At 38.7% G+C, this 15,467-nt stretch overlaps 2 protein-coding genes across 5 annotated transcripts in view; both read right to left on the bottom strand.

Annotated features, from left to right (window-relative positions):
• Positions 1-1,909: 1,909 nt before the first annotated feature.
• On the bottom strand, positions 1,910-4,866 carry LOC103143444 (hepatic lectin-like). Its single transcript, XM_016675335.1, has 7 exons — positions 4,658-4,866; positions 4,478-4,579; positions 4,266-4,343; positions 3,081-3,131; positions 2,732-2,883; positions 2,517-2,641; positions 1,910-2,445 (listed from the first exon to the last, which is right to left on the bottom strand). The coding sequence occupies exons 1-7, from the start codon at positions 4,686-4,688 to the stop codon at positions 2,256-2,258; spliced, it is 729 nt and encodes a 242-aa protein (XP_016530821.1). The 5' UTR covers positions 4,689-4,866; the 3' UTR covers positions 1,910-2,255.
• An 8,584-nt stretch (positions 4,867-13,450) lies between these two features.
• LOC103143446 (hepatic lectin-like) overlaps positions 13,451-15,467 on the bottom strand; it is a 21,368-nt gene continuing 19,351 nt past the window's right edge. For 3 of the 4 annotated variants that reach the window (XM_016675329.1, XM_016675330.1, XM_016675331.1), the window contains 3 exons: positions 14,021-14,172; positions 13,805-13,929; positions 13,451-13,725 (listed from right to left, as the gene is read on the bottom strand). In XM_016675329.1, coding sequence (XP_016530815.1) covers positions 13,536-13,725; positions 13,805-13,929; positions 14,021-14,172 — 467 coding nt within the window. In that variant the 3' untranslated portion in view covers positions 13,451-13,535. Of the gene's footprint in view, positions 13,726-13,804; positions 13,930-14,020; positions 14,173-14,361; positions 14,416-14,919; positions 14,998-15,118; positions 15,221-15,298; positions 15,362-15,467 lie in introns of those variants that run through there. The other variant, XM_016675332.1, reaches the window with a different exon arrangement.

The following is a 15,467-nucleotide window of genomic DNA, read 5'->3' as shown; positions in this document are numbered from 1 at the left end:
TTTTTAAATTTAAAAATCTGACAGTCTGAACCTTGAGTTAACATTTAAGCTCACCTGAGAGATTTCTCCTCAGAGTTTCTTTCTCTTCTTTCAGGGTTTGTAGAGTCTGATTGGTCTGAATGACTGATTAAAAAAACCTTGAGTTAGTCAGTATTTATGAACATGTTTATGTTACATGTTTCTTCTCAACATGAATATCATGAAAGTTACAGAAGTAACAGAAAAACAGAACAGTTTGAACGACTGCAGAAAGACAAGTTAGTGTTAATGATGCAACATCTGCATTTTAACCAGGAAAACATTTTTAATAAAATCAGACTAATTTAATATTTAAAGATTGGATATTTTTGGTGTTTATTGAATAAAGGAAAATTTTGTTTTTCCAGTTTTCTGTCAATAAATCAGTCTGAGGATTCTTGGTTGTTCTGACTGATCCAACCGGCCAATGGAAACCTTTGGCATCAATAACTCGTTGTCATGGTAATGAGCCTGTTAACATCATTAACCAATCAGAAGGTTTTAAATGAACTAGTTTACTCAGAAGCATCTGAGATCAAGTCCAAACCTGAAGAGCAGAAGATTTGTTGATCCATCATGAACCCTGAAGAAACCAGTCCCATAGCTAATGGTTTACACACTTTGGTTCAATTTCAGCTTCAATACATGTGAAGTTGTGACTGGAGGCAGATTCACTGTCTGTGACCAGAACCTCTGTGGATCCCAGGTGTTCAGTTCTATTAATTAGTAGAAGAACAAGAATATTTTTTGGCTGCAAGACCTGAGCGGAAGTTCACCTTCCAGCAGAACAACCACCGTTAACATCCAGCCAGAGACACAATGGATGGTTTAGAATGGTCTAGTCAAAGTCCAGACATAAATCCAACTGAGAATCTGTAGTTAGACTCAAAAATTGATTTTCAAAGATGCTCTAATTACAATCTGCAAATAAAAATATAAAGCAAATAAAGAACATGAGTAAATAAAAAACATGCAAAAAACTTATTAAAAACCAACACATGCCTCAAATGATCAAAGAATCATGTACACTGCAAAAACACAAAGTCAGCAAGAAATAGAAATAGGAATATTTCCTTGAAAAGTTACTAGTAATTTAATTTTATCTTATTTCAAGTGTACTAAGACATTTGTACAAGAAACTGGACAAAAATATTAATACGATTTTCTACTTTTGCAGTTTATCCTTTTTCTTTCACTTCCAGTGAATTTTATGTGGAGGACCAGAAAAACAACTTTTAGTTTGTGTTTGTAACTTGATTAAACATCTCAGGGATATGAAGATATTTCCAATGCTGTTTCTCTCTGCAGAGCTCAATGTTCCTGGTGTAGTGTGTGGGGAAATTTACCAGCCAAAAATCAAGAGCATATATGTTTACTTTAAGAGCAGATTTGCTTCAGCTTTGCATTAAATTATCATAATTTACAAAATCATGCAAAGTTGGCACTTTTAATGAACTTTTAGAGCAACTTTGCATTAAAAGTGTCATAATTTACCGAACGACACTTCATGACAACAGTCATAAACATTCATAAAGACTCGTTTATGTTCATGACAGGTGTTATGTCATGTTTATGACAGTGTCATGTCTGTCTTATGCACACCCCTTTAATGCACACCCCTTTAAATAAAGTGTTACCAAAAATGTTTTGCTGTCTTCCTCTTGGCGCCTTTCAGATAGAATATCTTCACCTTCATCTTTCACAGCTTTATGCTGAATAATCTTCCTATTGAGTTATTTTTATTTCTATTAGATAAAAACAAACTATTCTGTGTAATAATGTCATGTACTGTACATCTCTGTATTTAAATTGGCTTTACTAAAGTTTTATTACCCTGAGAAATGCAGATGTGGATGCGCTGCCCTCGTTGGTCTTTAAGTTTGTTTTGAATATTTTCACACTGCAGGAACTTTGTTATTGCCACCTCCTGAAATAACAGCCTAAATCACTGTTGAAGTTAAAACAGTGTCGGATTTTGTAGCTGAAACACTGAGTAAAAAACAAAGTATGCATTTTAAATCATGAGTAAAAATCCCCTAAAATTGGTTGAAGGTGTGGGGAAAAAAAAGAGCAAAGGAGAGTTTAAGGTTTGAAATTGTTTCTGTTTTATTCGGCCATGTTGTTTTAGGAGCTGATGATGAGGAAGAATAAAGATCAGATTAGATTCTGAAAGGTCAGAAGGGTTTGTTCTAAAAAAACATATTTTGAAGAGATTTTATAAATGATTCCAGCTGCATCTAATGCTGCGTGTCACTGAGCCTCTCCGCTGGTTTCTCACAGATGCTTCTCCGAGGAAGACCACAGAACTGATCAAACCAACGTATCAGATCATCAGCTACTTCTTTGATCCCAATCGCTGCACAGTCCTCTCCAGCTGAATACGTCACCTTCCAGTCATCAGGCTCCCAGGACATCCAAAAACTTAAACTGAGAGACAAAGAGCAGCAAAGTTCAGTAGAAGCATTTGAGTTTTGATAAAGATCAAAATGTTTCCAAACCTTTTATTCAGAGGAGATCCGTCCACCCAGAGCCATTTCCCTTCTTCCTCTGAGTCCGTCAGTCCGATCCAGAACTTGTCATATTGGTTCTCCATCAAGCCTCTCAGTCTGCTCTCCAGGAACACCTGAACAGGAGAAGTTGATTAAAATGAATTTGTGTTGCGATGAAGAAACATGATGCAGAGAGAAGCTGAACCTGCAGCAGAGTTTCATACCTGCTCCTCTCTGCTGTCGATCTTCACCAGGTCTGATCCCAGATCAGTGCAGGAACGTCTGCTCTTATTCCAAGAAGACATCTGGCTGGAGAAATAATAAAGGCTTCCTTGATATTTCTCCCATTCGGGTCTTCTCACCAAATCTCTTTGACCTTCAAACAGATCAGAACAAAGCCTTCAGTGAACCAGGAGGAATAAATCTCTGTAGATGTTTGTGTGGTTTGGAGACAGCAGGAGGCGTCTTCTGTCCTGCAGCTACAATCTAACTTCCTGTCTCTGTCAGTCCATCAATGTCTCTTTAACATCATTACAGGACAGAAATGAGACAAAGATCAGATCATGGACTTACTTTTTGCTTCAGGAGGTGGAGGACATGATGACTGCTGAGTCGACATTAGCTCTGTTAGAGAAATAAAAACAGTTTTGACCTCAGTCAGTCATTTTCTTCTTCTAAAGTTGAACTGATGAACAAACATGTTCACAGTTTGGCTTCTTGTTGGTGAACTTCAGTACAAACATCAAATGTATAACTAATGTTCCAACAATCGAACATGTAACACGACTTTTATTAATTACATAGATGTTTATAATATAATAAGTGTGGACATGCAGAGACAAATCAAATGGATCCATTGCTGTGGAGTCTGGTCCAATAAAAAATCTAAAAATTATCTATAAACATAATTAAAAAGTTGCATTAGTCCGCTTTCCTTAGTAATGTGTGCCTATATGTATCCTCATTCTCTGAATTTCCCCAGACAGAATCCAGTCAGTTCTTTTCTATGACACTGCCACCCTCTAGTGGAGCTAAATTACTATTATTATTATTCTATTATCTATTATATATTATATATTATATTATATATTATATTATTATATATTCTATTCATCTGGGCAATCGGTTTTGCTGAATTTAATGTTTTTGGTTGCCTGGAATGTTGCCGCTGTTGTAGAAGATGCTGGAAAGTTTTGGGATACTATGGTGATGATGGTGGCAACCGTCATCATCAGTATGGGGGTGGAGCTTTAGCAGAAATTAATTTCATTTTATTTTCCTGAGCCCACACAGGACCCCAAAAGATTCTGGATTAAATTGAACAGAGGCAAGTGTGTGCATGGAGTAAATCACTGGGATTATTGTGGATGTAGGAATGTTACACCTGGAATAACCTGCAAACTAAAGCTTGAACTGTCTGGTCAGAGATACCCTGGCTGGATGCAGTGGAAGCGGCTCCTATACAGAAAAAATGTCCGATATAATGTTCGGGAGAGACGCCTGAACTCAAAGGAGCTTTCCGGAGAAAAGAAACTGAACCCATAACGAGCAGGACAAGATGGGAAGTCACGATCAGGGATGATCATGTAAGGAAGCTTGTTAATAAAAATCCAGAATAGAGCTTCTGATAGAGTCAAATATTTTGGGGCTGCTTTGACAGCAGAAAGTGAGATGAACTGCGAAGTAGAAAGCTCCTCTCCAAACACCGTCTGAATGTCACCTGAACCTTGTGGACATCCTTCAACCCAACAGTCTCACCTGAGATATTTTTCCCCAGAGCTTCAATCTCCTCTTTCAGGGTTTGGAAGCTTTCTCTGGTCTCCAGCATGACAAACGCTGAAGGAAAAAACAAGAAAACAGCAGAAGACAACATTCATTCAGGGTGAAGATCTTCATACAGATCATCTAGTTTCTGTTTTGACCTTCAGAATTAAAGTCAGTGGAAAAATGATCCATCAGGATGAACTCACAGAGTCTGAAGATGACAAAAACAGCAGCAGCCAGCAGACCGACCAGAACCAGCAGAACTACTCCCCCTGCTGGCAGCTTGGAGGTTGTGCTTGGGTTTTCACCTGAGGAGCATTTGGATCAGAACCGGATCAGAACCTGGAGACAGACTCAGAAACTAACATCTGATCTGATGTTCTGACCTTCTTCACTGTTTTGTGTTCGGCTCATCATGCAGACGCTTCTGTTCAACTATCTGAGAACCAAAAACATTGTTTTTACATTTTATTGTTATTAATTTTATTATTTCACCTCTAATCACAGTTCATTTCAAAAGGTTAGTGGATTTATTACAAATGATTGATGAATGTGAATGCTTTGTGCGTCTCCAGGAAGTTTTCAGTAAAGCTAAAACAGCGGAACGAGTTTTATTCTCGTCTTTTTTCACTCATTTGGTCAATAAAATATCCTTCAGAGTTAAAAAGGCTGCATATTTTATCAAATGTTTTATACTTAAATCTGAGCTTATTTCATATAAAGTGACAAAGTTTTGTATCTTTGTGCATTCGTTAGTTAGAAAAGTTAAAACTCACCATGAATGTGTCTCTGTCCTCTACAGGCGGAACAGAATGACTTTTTTCAGAACATCTTCATGCTTCATATCTAATGAAACTTCCTGTTGATCTTGATTAAAGATCTTCTTCATCTGCAGCCTCCTCCCAAATGCTTCTGTTTTTATTTCATTAAAGCTTAAACAGATTCTGCATTAATAACCTCCCATCACATTAATAATCATTTACATTTTTATTTGTTATAATATCAGGACCTGCTGTCTGTTTTCTTTTTGAAATTTCAGACTTTTTGTTGTTTTCAGAGTAAATATTTGATGTTTTAGTTCAGAGATCTGTTTGTGCTCTTAATGTACACACAGAGTCGGTCCGATGATGCATGAGGCCCAAGTTCTAGTTGAGCTCATCCCCCACCGGTCACCACAGAACCACAGACCCACTTTTTGATATTGTCAGTGTTTGATCATTTCACATCCAGTTTATTCAATCTAGACGTGCTCATACTGACTGAACATGTAAGTGTTTTGTTTGTGACTTCGGAGTGGACAGAAGTCACATGTGGAGTCCCTCAAGGTCCAATCTTTGGACGTCTTCTATTCAACAGGTTTGTGCTCCTGCTACTTCAGGTTATAACAAGAAATACAATGAATTGTCACAGCTATGCAGATGAGAGACACAGCTCTACATTACGATGTCACCAGGTAAATCGAAAACTGTCCAATCACTGAACAGATCAATGTGTGAATGTGCCAAAACTTTCTCCAGCTGACCAGAAACAAAACTGGAGTTATCTTTAGACCTAAAGAGGAACGACCTAGAGTTATAGATCTATAGTTATAGATCTAGAATCAACACAAGCAGCTTCAGTCACAACAGTAGCTCAGAAAATTGACTAAAATACTTCTGTTAGTTTATAAATCACTGCATAGCTTAGCGCCAAAGAGGGTTGTCTTTATAAATCAGACAGCTTTGATCCTGATTCGTTCTGGAACGTAACACTTAGGCTACGTTTACACGACACCGCTGTCAGGAAACTGGTGTTTTCAGATATCTGTTCCAAAAAGTTCCACATTTATACAGCATCACCACAACACCTTAAATTGGCTGTAATTGTCATGCCAGGGCACTAGATGGCGCTGTGATTTTAGAATGTAGTCAAAACACGCAAATGCTTTTGACCCTTAGCTTCCACCTCTTTCAGAAAACAGAAGTCCATCTGCAATGAGCCAATATATTTATACTGATCAGAAGTTGTGCTAAATGTAACTGGTGTAAGTGGGACAACAGAGTACATGCGACCCACCATTGTTTTTGCTGTTGTCTACCCATCGAACAAACCCTGCATTTGCGCTTTTACACCAGCAGAGTACTTCACACCTCTGTGGGAGATGTTCCTGAAAACTTTCACTCCAAGACGTGGTTTAAAAAATGCCGGTGTAAGAGACTCTGATTACCGGAGATATAAACTCCCGTAACCAGCACAAATGTTCTGGTTTCACTGGACCATAACATTTTTATAGATGGTCCTTCAGATTGGTCCTGAGTCTCTATCATACCGGTTAACGACACTGTAGAGGTCTATGTGAGATCACATGACCAAACGATAAGACCATTTACATAATCTAAAAGAAAATTAGAGTGGAGGAGGACGTTATAAAATTTCCTATGAAATGTCTAAAATCAGTAACTAGTTGATTTGAGCATTAGAGCCAGAGAACTTTTAGTGCCTAAAACAAACCTGGGCCTGTACATGAACTCGAAGTGGACAGCTACCAGGAACAGGAAGACACTCAGCCCAGAGATATGATGTTCTCTGATGCAGCTCATAAACTACCGAACAGGAAATATGATTTCTGTTTACTGGCTTATTGATCAGATCATGGCAAACATTGGAACATCATAAACACTACAAACACTAAAGTAAAGGCTGGAATATGTGCCATATGCACACAGTGTAAATGCCCTCACTGACTATATGGGTGCATATTTACTGCAGAGGACGCCCTGCGGTGGAGCGGAGCCGGACACTGTGAATTAACCCTTAGCTGTAACACCGAATCGGTTCAGAGCTTTGTCACTTTTCCTGCAGCTCAAAGTTTTGTCTCCTGTTTGCTTCAGTTATCTCAGAGCATGTTTCACAGTAGTCCAGTACTCCACAGCTGGCTCTGAAGGGCTGCAATAGCTTATTTACAACAAAACTCAAATCTGGTTGTGTACGAGGCCAAGTAAATAAGGTTACCTGCCGTCTCTGCCTGTTATTCATTTTCACAGCATCGTCACTGAATCTATTCATAGGGAGTTGATCTTTGAAATCTTTACCGTATTTTTTTCCACTCGTTTCTCCTGACATTCTTACACAATCTTCAGTTTGATCAAAATCAATATCAAGATTATCTTTAATTTTCCCATATCTTCATTTTGTGTGTCTTCTAAGAAAGGAAAGACACCAGAGGCAAGTCCAGGAATGGATGAGACGGATAAAAATCGTAGCAGGGTCAGTTGGCTCTACTAGAATAGTTAGCATAAGACAATGGACAGTCGTTTGTCAGCAGCTTAAGCATGGCAGCCAAACGAAGACCTCTAATTACCAACAGGTGTGTAGGCAGCAACAGGTGGAGCTCATCTCCAGTGAAGATCTTTTAAAATCAAACACTTGCACACCAAAAACATTGATACTTACATAGATCCTGACAGATAATCCAATACAAAAAGTCAGCTGAAAACATATAAATCTGCTTGTTATTCATTTATCTTGGTTTTTCTGTGGGTTGTTGGCTCATGAGCAGTCATGTTTTTGGACTGTGGGAGGAAGCTGGAGTACCTGGAGAAAACTCACCATGCACAGAGAGAACATGCAAACTCCCTGCAGAAAGACCAGGGCTGGGAATTGAACCCAGAACCCTCTGGCTGCAAGGCAACAGCTCTACCAACTGGGCCACTGTGCAGCCCAAGTTTTTTTTTTTAATGTATTTTAAATTTCATTTTTGTGTGTTATTTTGTCAAATAATGACAGTAGAGAAAAATGTATTTAAAGTGCACAGATTTTATTTTTCCCCATGTAAGGTTGGTAGAATGAATCTACCAACTAATAATTTTGGCTAAATTATCAACCAGAACCTGGAGCTTTTACATATCAGAGTTATTACATTGTCCCAGTTTGAACAGCTCTTCAACATAGGAAAGGGTTAGGAAACAATTTGCACATATCAGCAAGACGAGGGTTAGGATCAAAACGAGATACCAAATATACCAAAACACATCCGTACCAGTGGGAGTGTGCATGGCTGCAGGGACGACTGTGATTAGATTATACAATGACACAGAAAACTCTTGGTTGTTTACACTGAGACCACTAGATGCCAGAACTGCCTTTCTGAGAGTTTGCTAGGTTTTGAGATAAAATAACATTTTAATGACAAATCTGTTATTTTTTTACTTTGGTGTCCGCTGAGTTGCTTTAGGGCCTTCAGGGTTGCAGGGTGATATGATTCAAACACAAATCAGGTCAATTTACATTCTTTAGTTAACCAAACAGACCTGTTTTCAGACCGTGGTGGAGAAGTGGAGTATCTTCTGCTACACAGTGCTGATTTTTAAGAATACTTCAAATGTTGTATCTCTTTCATTATCAGAAGAAGGGAAGATTACATCTGATATGATCATCTCTTGGTCTTGGACTTGTTTAAGAGCCTGAAAAGAATTTCACACACCAGCTTTTACAGCTCCTGTTGTTTTCTCACAGATGCTTTTCTGAGGATTATCACAGTTTCTGTCTGCTGCTGTCTGCCCCAGCCTCGCACAGTCTGCTCCAATAGCACCGTTCACACCACGGTTGTCTGGCGGCGAGAATTTCCAAAAACCCAAACTAAGACGAAAAACAGAACAAGTGATATAAAGCCCGAGAATTAATTGTTCAAACAGACCAAAGTATATTCCCAGCAGTCAAACCTTTCATCCAGAGGTGATCCATCAACCCAGAACCACTTGCCTTCTTCCACTGAGTCGGTCAGTCCAACCCAGAACAAATCATCAGCGTGTTGCATCAACACACTCAGTCTTCCTAACAAGAACATCTGAACAGGAAAGTTGATGAAAATGATACCTTTCTTGACTGAGATGAAGAATCATGATGCTGAGATGAAACCAGAGAGAAGCTGAGCTGCAGCAGAGTTTCATACCTGCTCCTCTCTGCTGTCGATCTTCACCAGGTCTGATCCCAGATCAGTGCAGGAACGTCTGCTGTCAGTCCAGGAGGATTTCTTGGTGTTGAAATAATAACAGTTTCCTCCATGTTGCTCCCATCTTGCTTCACATGTCAGATCTTCAAAGACAAAGCCTTCAGTGAACCAGGAGGAATAAATCTCTGTAGATGTTTGTGTGGTTTGGAGACAGCAGGAGGCGTCTTCTGTCCTGCAGCTACAATCTAACTTCCTGTCTCTAGTGGCCTTTATTTGAAAGTAGATTGACAGGAAAGAGGAAGAAGACACGCAGCAAATGTCACCAGGCTGGGAATTGAACCTGTGACCACCAGCATGAGGACTAAGGCCTCTATACATGGGTTGTGCTTTGCCCCTGTGCCACCACAACATCAATGTCTCTTTAACATCATTAGAGGACAGAAATGAGACAAAGACCAGATCATGGACTTACTCTTTGCTGCAGGAGGTGGAGGACATGTTGGAGGTGGAGGACATGTTGGCTGTTCCCTTAGTTCTGTTTAGAGAAATAAAAACAGTTTCTATATAACCATAATCAGTTATTTTCTCCTTCTAAGGCTGAGCTGATGAACCAACATGTCCACCCTGTCAGAACCCTGGCTTGGTTGAGTTGCTTTGGTGTCTTGATCATTTAATTCTAGCTCCATTGTTAATGTGTTGCTTAGTTCCTTGTTTCCATTTTACTTTATGTCAGACCTCTCTCAGTGATTTCAGTCAATGTTTATTTATTCACTGTGTCTAGTTACAGGTTACAGGTTACTCTAGTAGATTCATTTCCTAGTTCCTCTGCTGTGTGCTCTCCCTGGACCCTGAGCCATCCTCTCTGTCTCTCTCCCTTCATACCTGCAGCCTGTTTCTAATCAGCCATCTGTTCCTTGTTCAGCAATCAGCCTCCAGTATATAATACTCATTCTCAGTCACTCCTTGCTGGTTGCTCCTGCTAAATCCCGTCGGTTTACTCTGCTGGTGTTTTGTGACCAGTATTCTTGTTTTTGTTTGCCTCTGGCTCCCTGTGCTGCTTCTGGTTTGTGAACATTTTTTATTAAAACAACAAAATGTACTAAGCATCTCTGCCTGCTGCCTTTGGATCCACCATCAAGACACACACTTTGTTCTCAGTCTGAATCTTCTGGACCTTCAGACTCTGAAAGTCTCACCTGAGATATTTTTCCCCAGAGCTTCATTCTTGTCTTTCAGAGTTTGGATGGTTTGATTGCTGCGTATTTTATCAAACGCTGTAAAGAACAGATGGAAATTAGATTTTCAAAGACTTTCATCTCCAACATGACAAACGCTGATTTAAAAAGAAGAAACTGGTTAAAAACAAAATAATTCAGAATAAAATATGTTCATACAAATCACATTTTATTCTGACCTTCAAGAAATTAAATCAATTAAAAGAATGACCCAAAAGACAAACTCACAGAGTCTGACGATGACGATGAGAGCAGCAGCCAGCAGGCCGACCAGAACCAGCAGAACTACTCTCTCTGCTGACATCCTGCAGGTTCTGCTTGGGTTTTCACCTGAGGAGCATTTAGAGCAGAACCAGATCAGAACCTGGAGACAGACTTACAGAAAGTAACAAACCTAAACCTGACATCTATTGTATAAAAATTAAAACTGAACTGCAGACACCGCCACAGGAATCTGCATGAAGCTGCAGCAGGAAATGTTTCCCTAAAATGGACAAAGATTTTTCTGGAAAAATCTGAATTAAATCAACACTTTACTACGTCTGGTTCTCATCAGAACTGGTGTTAATCCACCATGTATTCTACTAACTTGTTGAAATAAGTCTAAAACAGTCAGTAACCTTTGATCCTTTAAGTCTGTGAAATGTTTTTGTCCTCAGGTTAGAAATGTGTTGAAACTCTGACTTTGAGTCCATTTGTCCTGCTGTAAGTGACCCAGAGGAGGAACATGATGAAATCATGTTTGTGTAACCAGTTCAGATGAAACGTCGTCTTGATGCTGGTTTGATGCCAGGCTTAATTACCAAACACTAACATGTTAAACTTGAGGCCTGATTATCATGACTCATGTTCTCCGCTTCGTCCAGGAGGAGTGAACGCTGCAGGTCAGCGACTCGATGAAATCTGCTGGGTTTCCTGACATGGAAACTTTTTAATCTAATTTGGATGATGAACTGAAGTTGGTGCACTTTTTGGTAACGAATACACAGTTTATGAACGAATTAGTTCATAAACTGAACTGAACTGTTATGTGGTTCATGACGCAAACTGTAAGAACTTAAGCAAGAAAACAAGAAGTTCTTCAGTTCAGTTCTTCAGAAATTCGACTCTTCCTCTATTTGGCGTCTCCATTATTTTACTTGTTTAACTTTCTTCTTTCCTCTGTTTGTGATTTCATATCCGTCTGTTTAACTCAACAGTTAAAGTGTCTTTAATTTGTTTCTGTTTTCCTCCAGTTCAAATGTCTAAAAAGCAGTTTGTGTTCAGCCTGTTTATCTGATGAAGACCTCTCCGCTCTGACTGCAGCTTCTTCATCACTTCCTGCTGGTTTACCTCCACATTAATATTCTCACCTTCTGTGTGTCTCTGTGAGGATCTCATGATGAGGAAACTGAAGACAAAAACAGGCACAGCTGATGTTTCCTGTAGAAGTTCACCTTCATGGAAACAGATAATTACATTTTTAAATCTCCAAGCTACGGTCATCAATATGACGAGAAACAACGGCTCTGAATATTTCACTTCCTGAGATGAATGGTAAGAAATATTTAACTTTTACACAATATTCACATCTGCAGAGCCGTACTAGTATTTAAGAAGCATAATAATCCAGAAAGAAGATCGTTAGTATTTATTCAGTCATTATCACAAATTTCATGTTGGTTTTTTTCCATCTCATTGTTACTTTGTTTTAAAATACCCAAAACAAATCATCCAAAAGTGGGAATATTTAAAAATATTGAATACATTTCCAATATTTTGACTGAATGAAACAGAAAATCATCTGAACTCACCTCCAGCCTCCCTCCTCTGTTGACGTTTCAGTTCTTCTGTCGCAGCGTCGGCTTCATGTTTCATGACTTTATGTTAAAGAAACTTCCTGATTAACCTGATGAAGAGGAGGAGTCTTCATCTGCTGCCACTTCCTCATTATTCTGTCTAACTCTCAGTATTTTTAAACAACATAAACTATTTAATTTCTCTACTCATTTAATCAAAGATGACATTTCTCTTTATTTTATTATAATTTCCAGTCATATTTATTTCCATCTATCGTCTGTAGGCTGCTGCTCTGATCCATTGGTGATCATTTATCATTAATCTCACATTGTCCTGCAGGTCTTAGTGTTGTTGGTAAACAGCAAAATAAAAAATAAAAATCATTGTCCCTTAATTAATGTCCCTAATATATTAATGCATTTTATTTTAAGTTATTAGCACGGCATGAATACAACATAAACATATATGAACTATATGAAAATAGTCATTGCTGTATTTTTAACAAAAGGTTAATACAGGATTATTTAATTCTCGGTGCTAAACTAATGAACGACTCTCTGCTGTGGCTGCAGTTCATTTAGCTTCGTGTAAAAAACCTCCTGGATGTTTGCAGACGACATCGTCGCAGTGGAGCCTCTTCAGATCAGCTCATGAAAAAACAACTTTAAACATTCATGGTCAGACATTTTGTTTGGCCCAGACTCTCTTCACACTTCCTGACTTTAGATAAAAATAAATGTTCTCTCTGGAAAAGGTTTGGTGAAGTTGGGAAAGGACCATGCAAAACTCATCATATGAATAAACTTCCAGTTTGTAACATTAGGAGCCTTAAATTTATTATTTTCTTCATGTTGAACAAATTTCCTGTTGAGCTTAAAGGATGAAAAGGAGAGTGAGGCAGCTTCATCTGCTGTTTGGTTCTTAATGGTTTCATTTTTATCTTCTTTTACTTCAGATAAAACAAGAAGAAGAACTTAAATTAGATTCAAATGAAGTTTTTTACTGTTTTATTCTCCTAAGCATTAAATTATGATTAAACGCAGATGTGGATGTGCTGCCCTCTGGTGGTCATAGTTTCTTCTGAAATTTTTTGGGAACATTGTTATTTCAGTGAATTTTATATAAAGAACAAAATATCTGAAACATTTAAAATTATGAGTAAAAATTCCTGAAAATTGTACAAATGTCATTAAAAAACCAACATATGAGAGTTTATTTTATTTGCCTCTTGTTTTCGGAGCTATAATGATGAATAAAAATCAGATCAGATTTTCAAATTACAGGATTTTAGTTTTTTAAAAACATGTCTTAAAGACAGTTTTACAAAGGATGCCAGAAGGATCTCAGTGCTGGTTTCTCACAGATGCTTCTCCGGTGAAGATCACAGTCTTGATCAAACCAACATATCAGATCATCAGCTCCTCCTTTCTTCCCCATCCCTCCACAATCCTCTCCACCTGGATCTGTTATGTTCTGGTTATCAGGCTCCCAGGGCATCCAGAAACTTAAACTGAGAGACAAAGAGCAGCAAAGTTCAGTAAAAACATGTGACTTTGATAAATATAAAAATGTTTCCAAACTAATCAAACCTTTTATTCAGAGGTGACCCGTCAACCCAGAGCCATTTGCCTTCTTCCTTTGAGTCAGTCAGTCCGATCCAGAACTTTTCTCCATCGTTTTCCATCAAATCCCTCACCCTGATCTCCAGGAACATCTGAAACAGTGAGATTTTTCTGAGCTCAGATGAAGAAACATGATGATGAGATGAAACCAGAGAGAAGCTGAGCTGCAGCAGAGTTTCATACCTGCTCCTCTCTGCTGTCGATCTTCACCAGGTCTGATCCCAGATCAGTACAAGAACGTCTGCTGTCAGTCCAGGAGGATTTACTGGTGGAGAAATAATAACAGTTTCCTCCATGTGGCTCCCATCCTGCTTCACACTTCAGACATGTCAGATCTTCAAAGACAAAGCCTTCAGTGAACCAGGAGGAATAAATCTCTGTAGATGTTTGTGTGGTTTGGAGACAGCAGGAGGCGTCTTCTGTCCTGCAGCTACAATCTAACTTCCTGTCTCTGTCAGTCCATCAATGTCTCTTTAACATCATTAGAGGACAGAAATGAGACAAAGATCAGATCATGGACTTACTTTTTACAGCAGGAGGTGGAGGACATGTTGGACATCTTGGACATGTTGGCTGCGCTGTTTAGAGAAATAAAGTCAGTTTTAACCTCAGTCAGTTATTTTCTTCTCCTAAAGCTGAACTGATGAACAAACATGTTCAAACTTTGGTCTCTTGTTGGTGAACTTCAGTCCAAACATGATCAGATGTTGATCACAGATTTACATCTGATGCATGAACATCTGTGCAGGTGTTGAGCGTCAGCAGCTTCATCAGACTGACAGTCATCATGTGATGCAGCAGAAACATTGTTGGATAAAGAGCAGAAAGCATCAGGAGGAGAAACATTGATCTGTTTCAGCAGAAACATCTCAGCAGTTTCACCACTAATGCACCAAACTGATGTTACAGTAACAATGTTAACCTGGTTTTTACATTAAACTTCACAATGTTGCAGAGACTCACAGACTGTGTTTATTTTGAAATTCGATCCAGATTTGATCAAAGGAGTCCGTATCATCAACACACTGAAAGACACCATCAGTCTGACTCTTCTGGAAACCTTCAGACTCTGACAGTCTCACCTGAGATATTTATCCTCAGAGCTTCATTCTCCTCTTTCAGGGTTTGGAAACTTTTATTGGTCTCCAACATGGAAAACGCTGATGGAAACAAAGAGAAAACAGTCAAAGACGTAAAGATGTTCACACAGATCACCTGTTATTTATTCTGACCTTCAAGAATTAAAGTCAGTGAAAAAATGATCCATCAGGATGAACTCACAGAGTCTGTAGATGACGATGAGAGCAGCAGCCAGCAGACCGACCAGAACCAGCAGAACTACTCCCCCTGCTGGCAGCTTGGAGGTTCTGCTTAGGTTTTCACCTGAGGAGCATTTAGAGCAGAACCAGATCAGAACCTGGAGACAGACTCAGAAACTAACATCTGATCTGATGTTCTGACCTTCTTCAGGGTTCTGTGGACGATTCATCATGAAGACGCTTCAGTCCAATCCACTGAGAAACAAAATGAAAAAGATTTTTAGAATTTAATATCAGTTTACTCATTTCACATCTAATTACAGTTAATTTATTATTATTATTATTATTATTATTATTATTATTATTATTAT

Source organism: Poecilia formosa, unplaced genomic scaffold (assembly GCF_000485575.1).
Source record: "Poecilia formosa unplaced genomic scaffold, Poecilia_formosa-5.1.2 Scaffold112, whole genome shotgun sequence".
Classification (NCBI taxonomy): Eukaryota; Metazoa; Chordata; class Actinopteri; order Cyprinodontiformes; family Poeciliidae; genus Poecilia; species Poecilia formosa.
The sequence above is the reverse complement of the archived record's forward strand: the minus strand, read 5'-3'. Positions and strand labels throughout refer to the sequence as shown.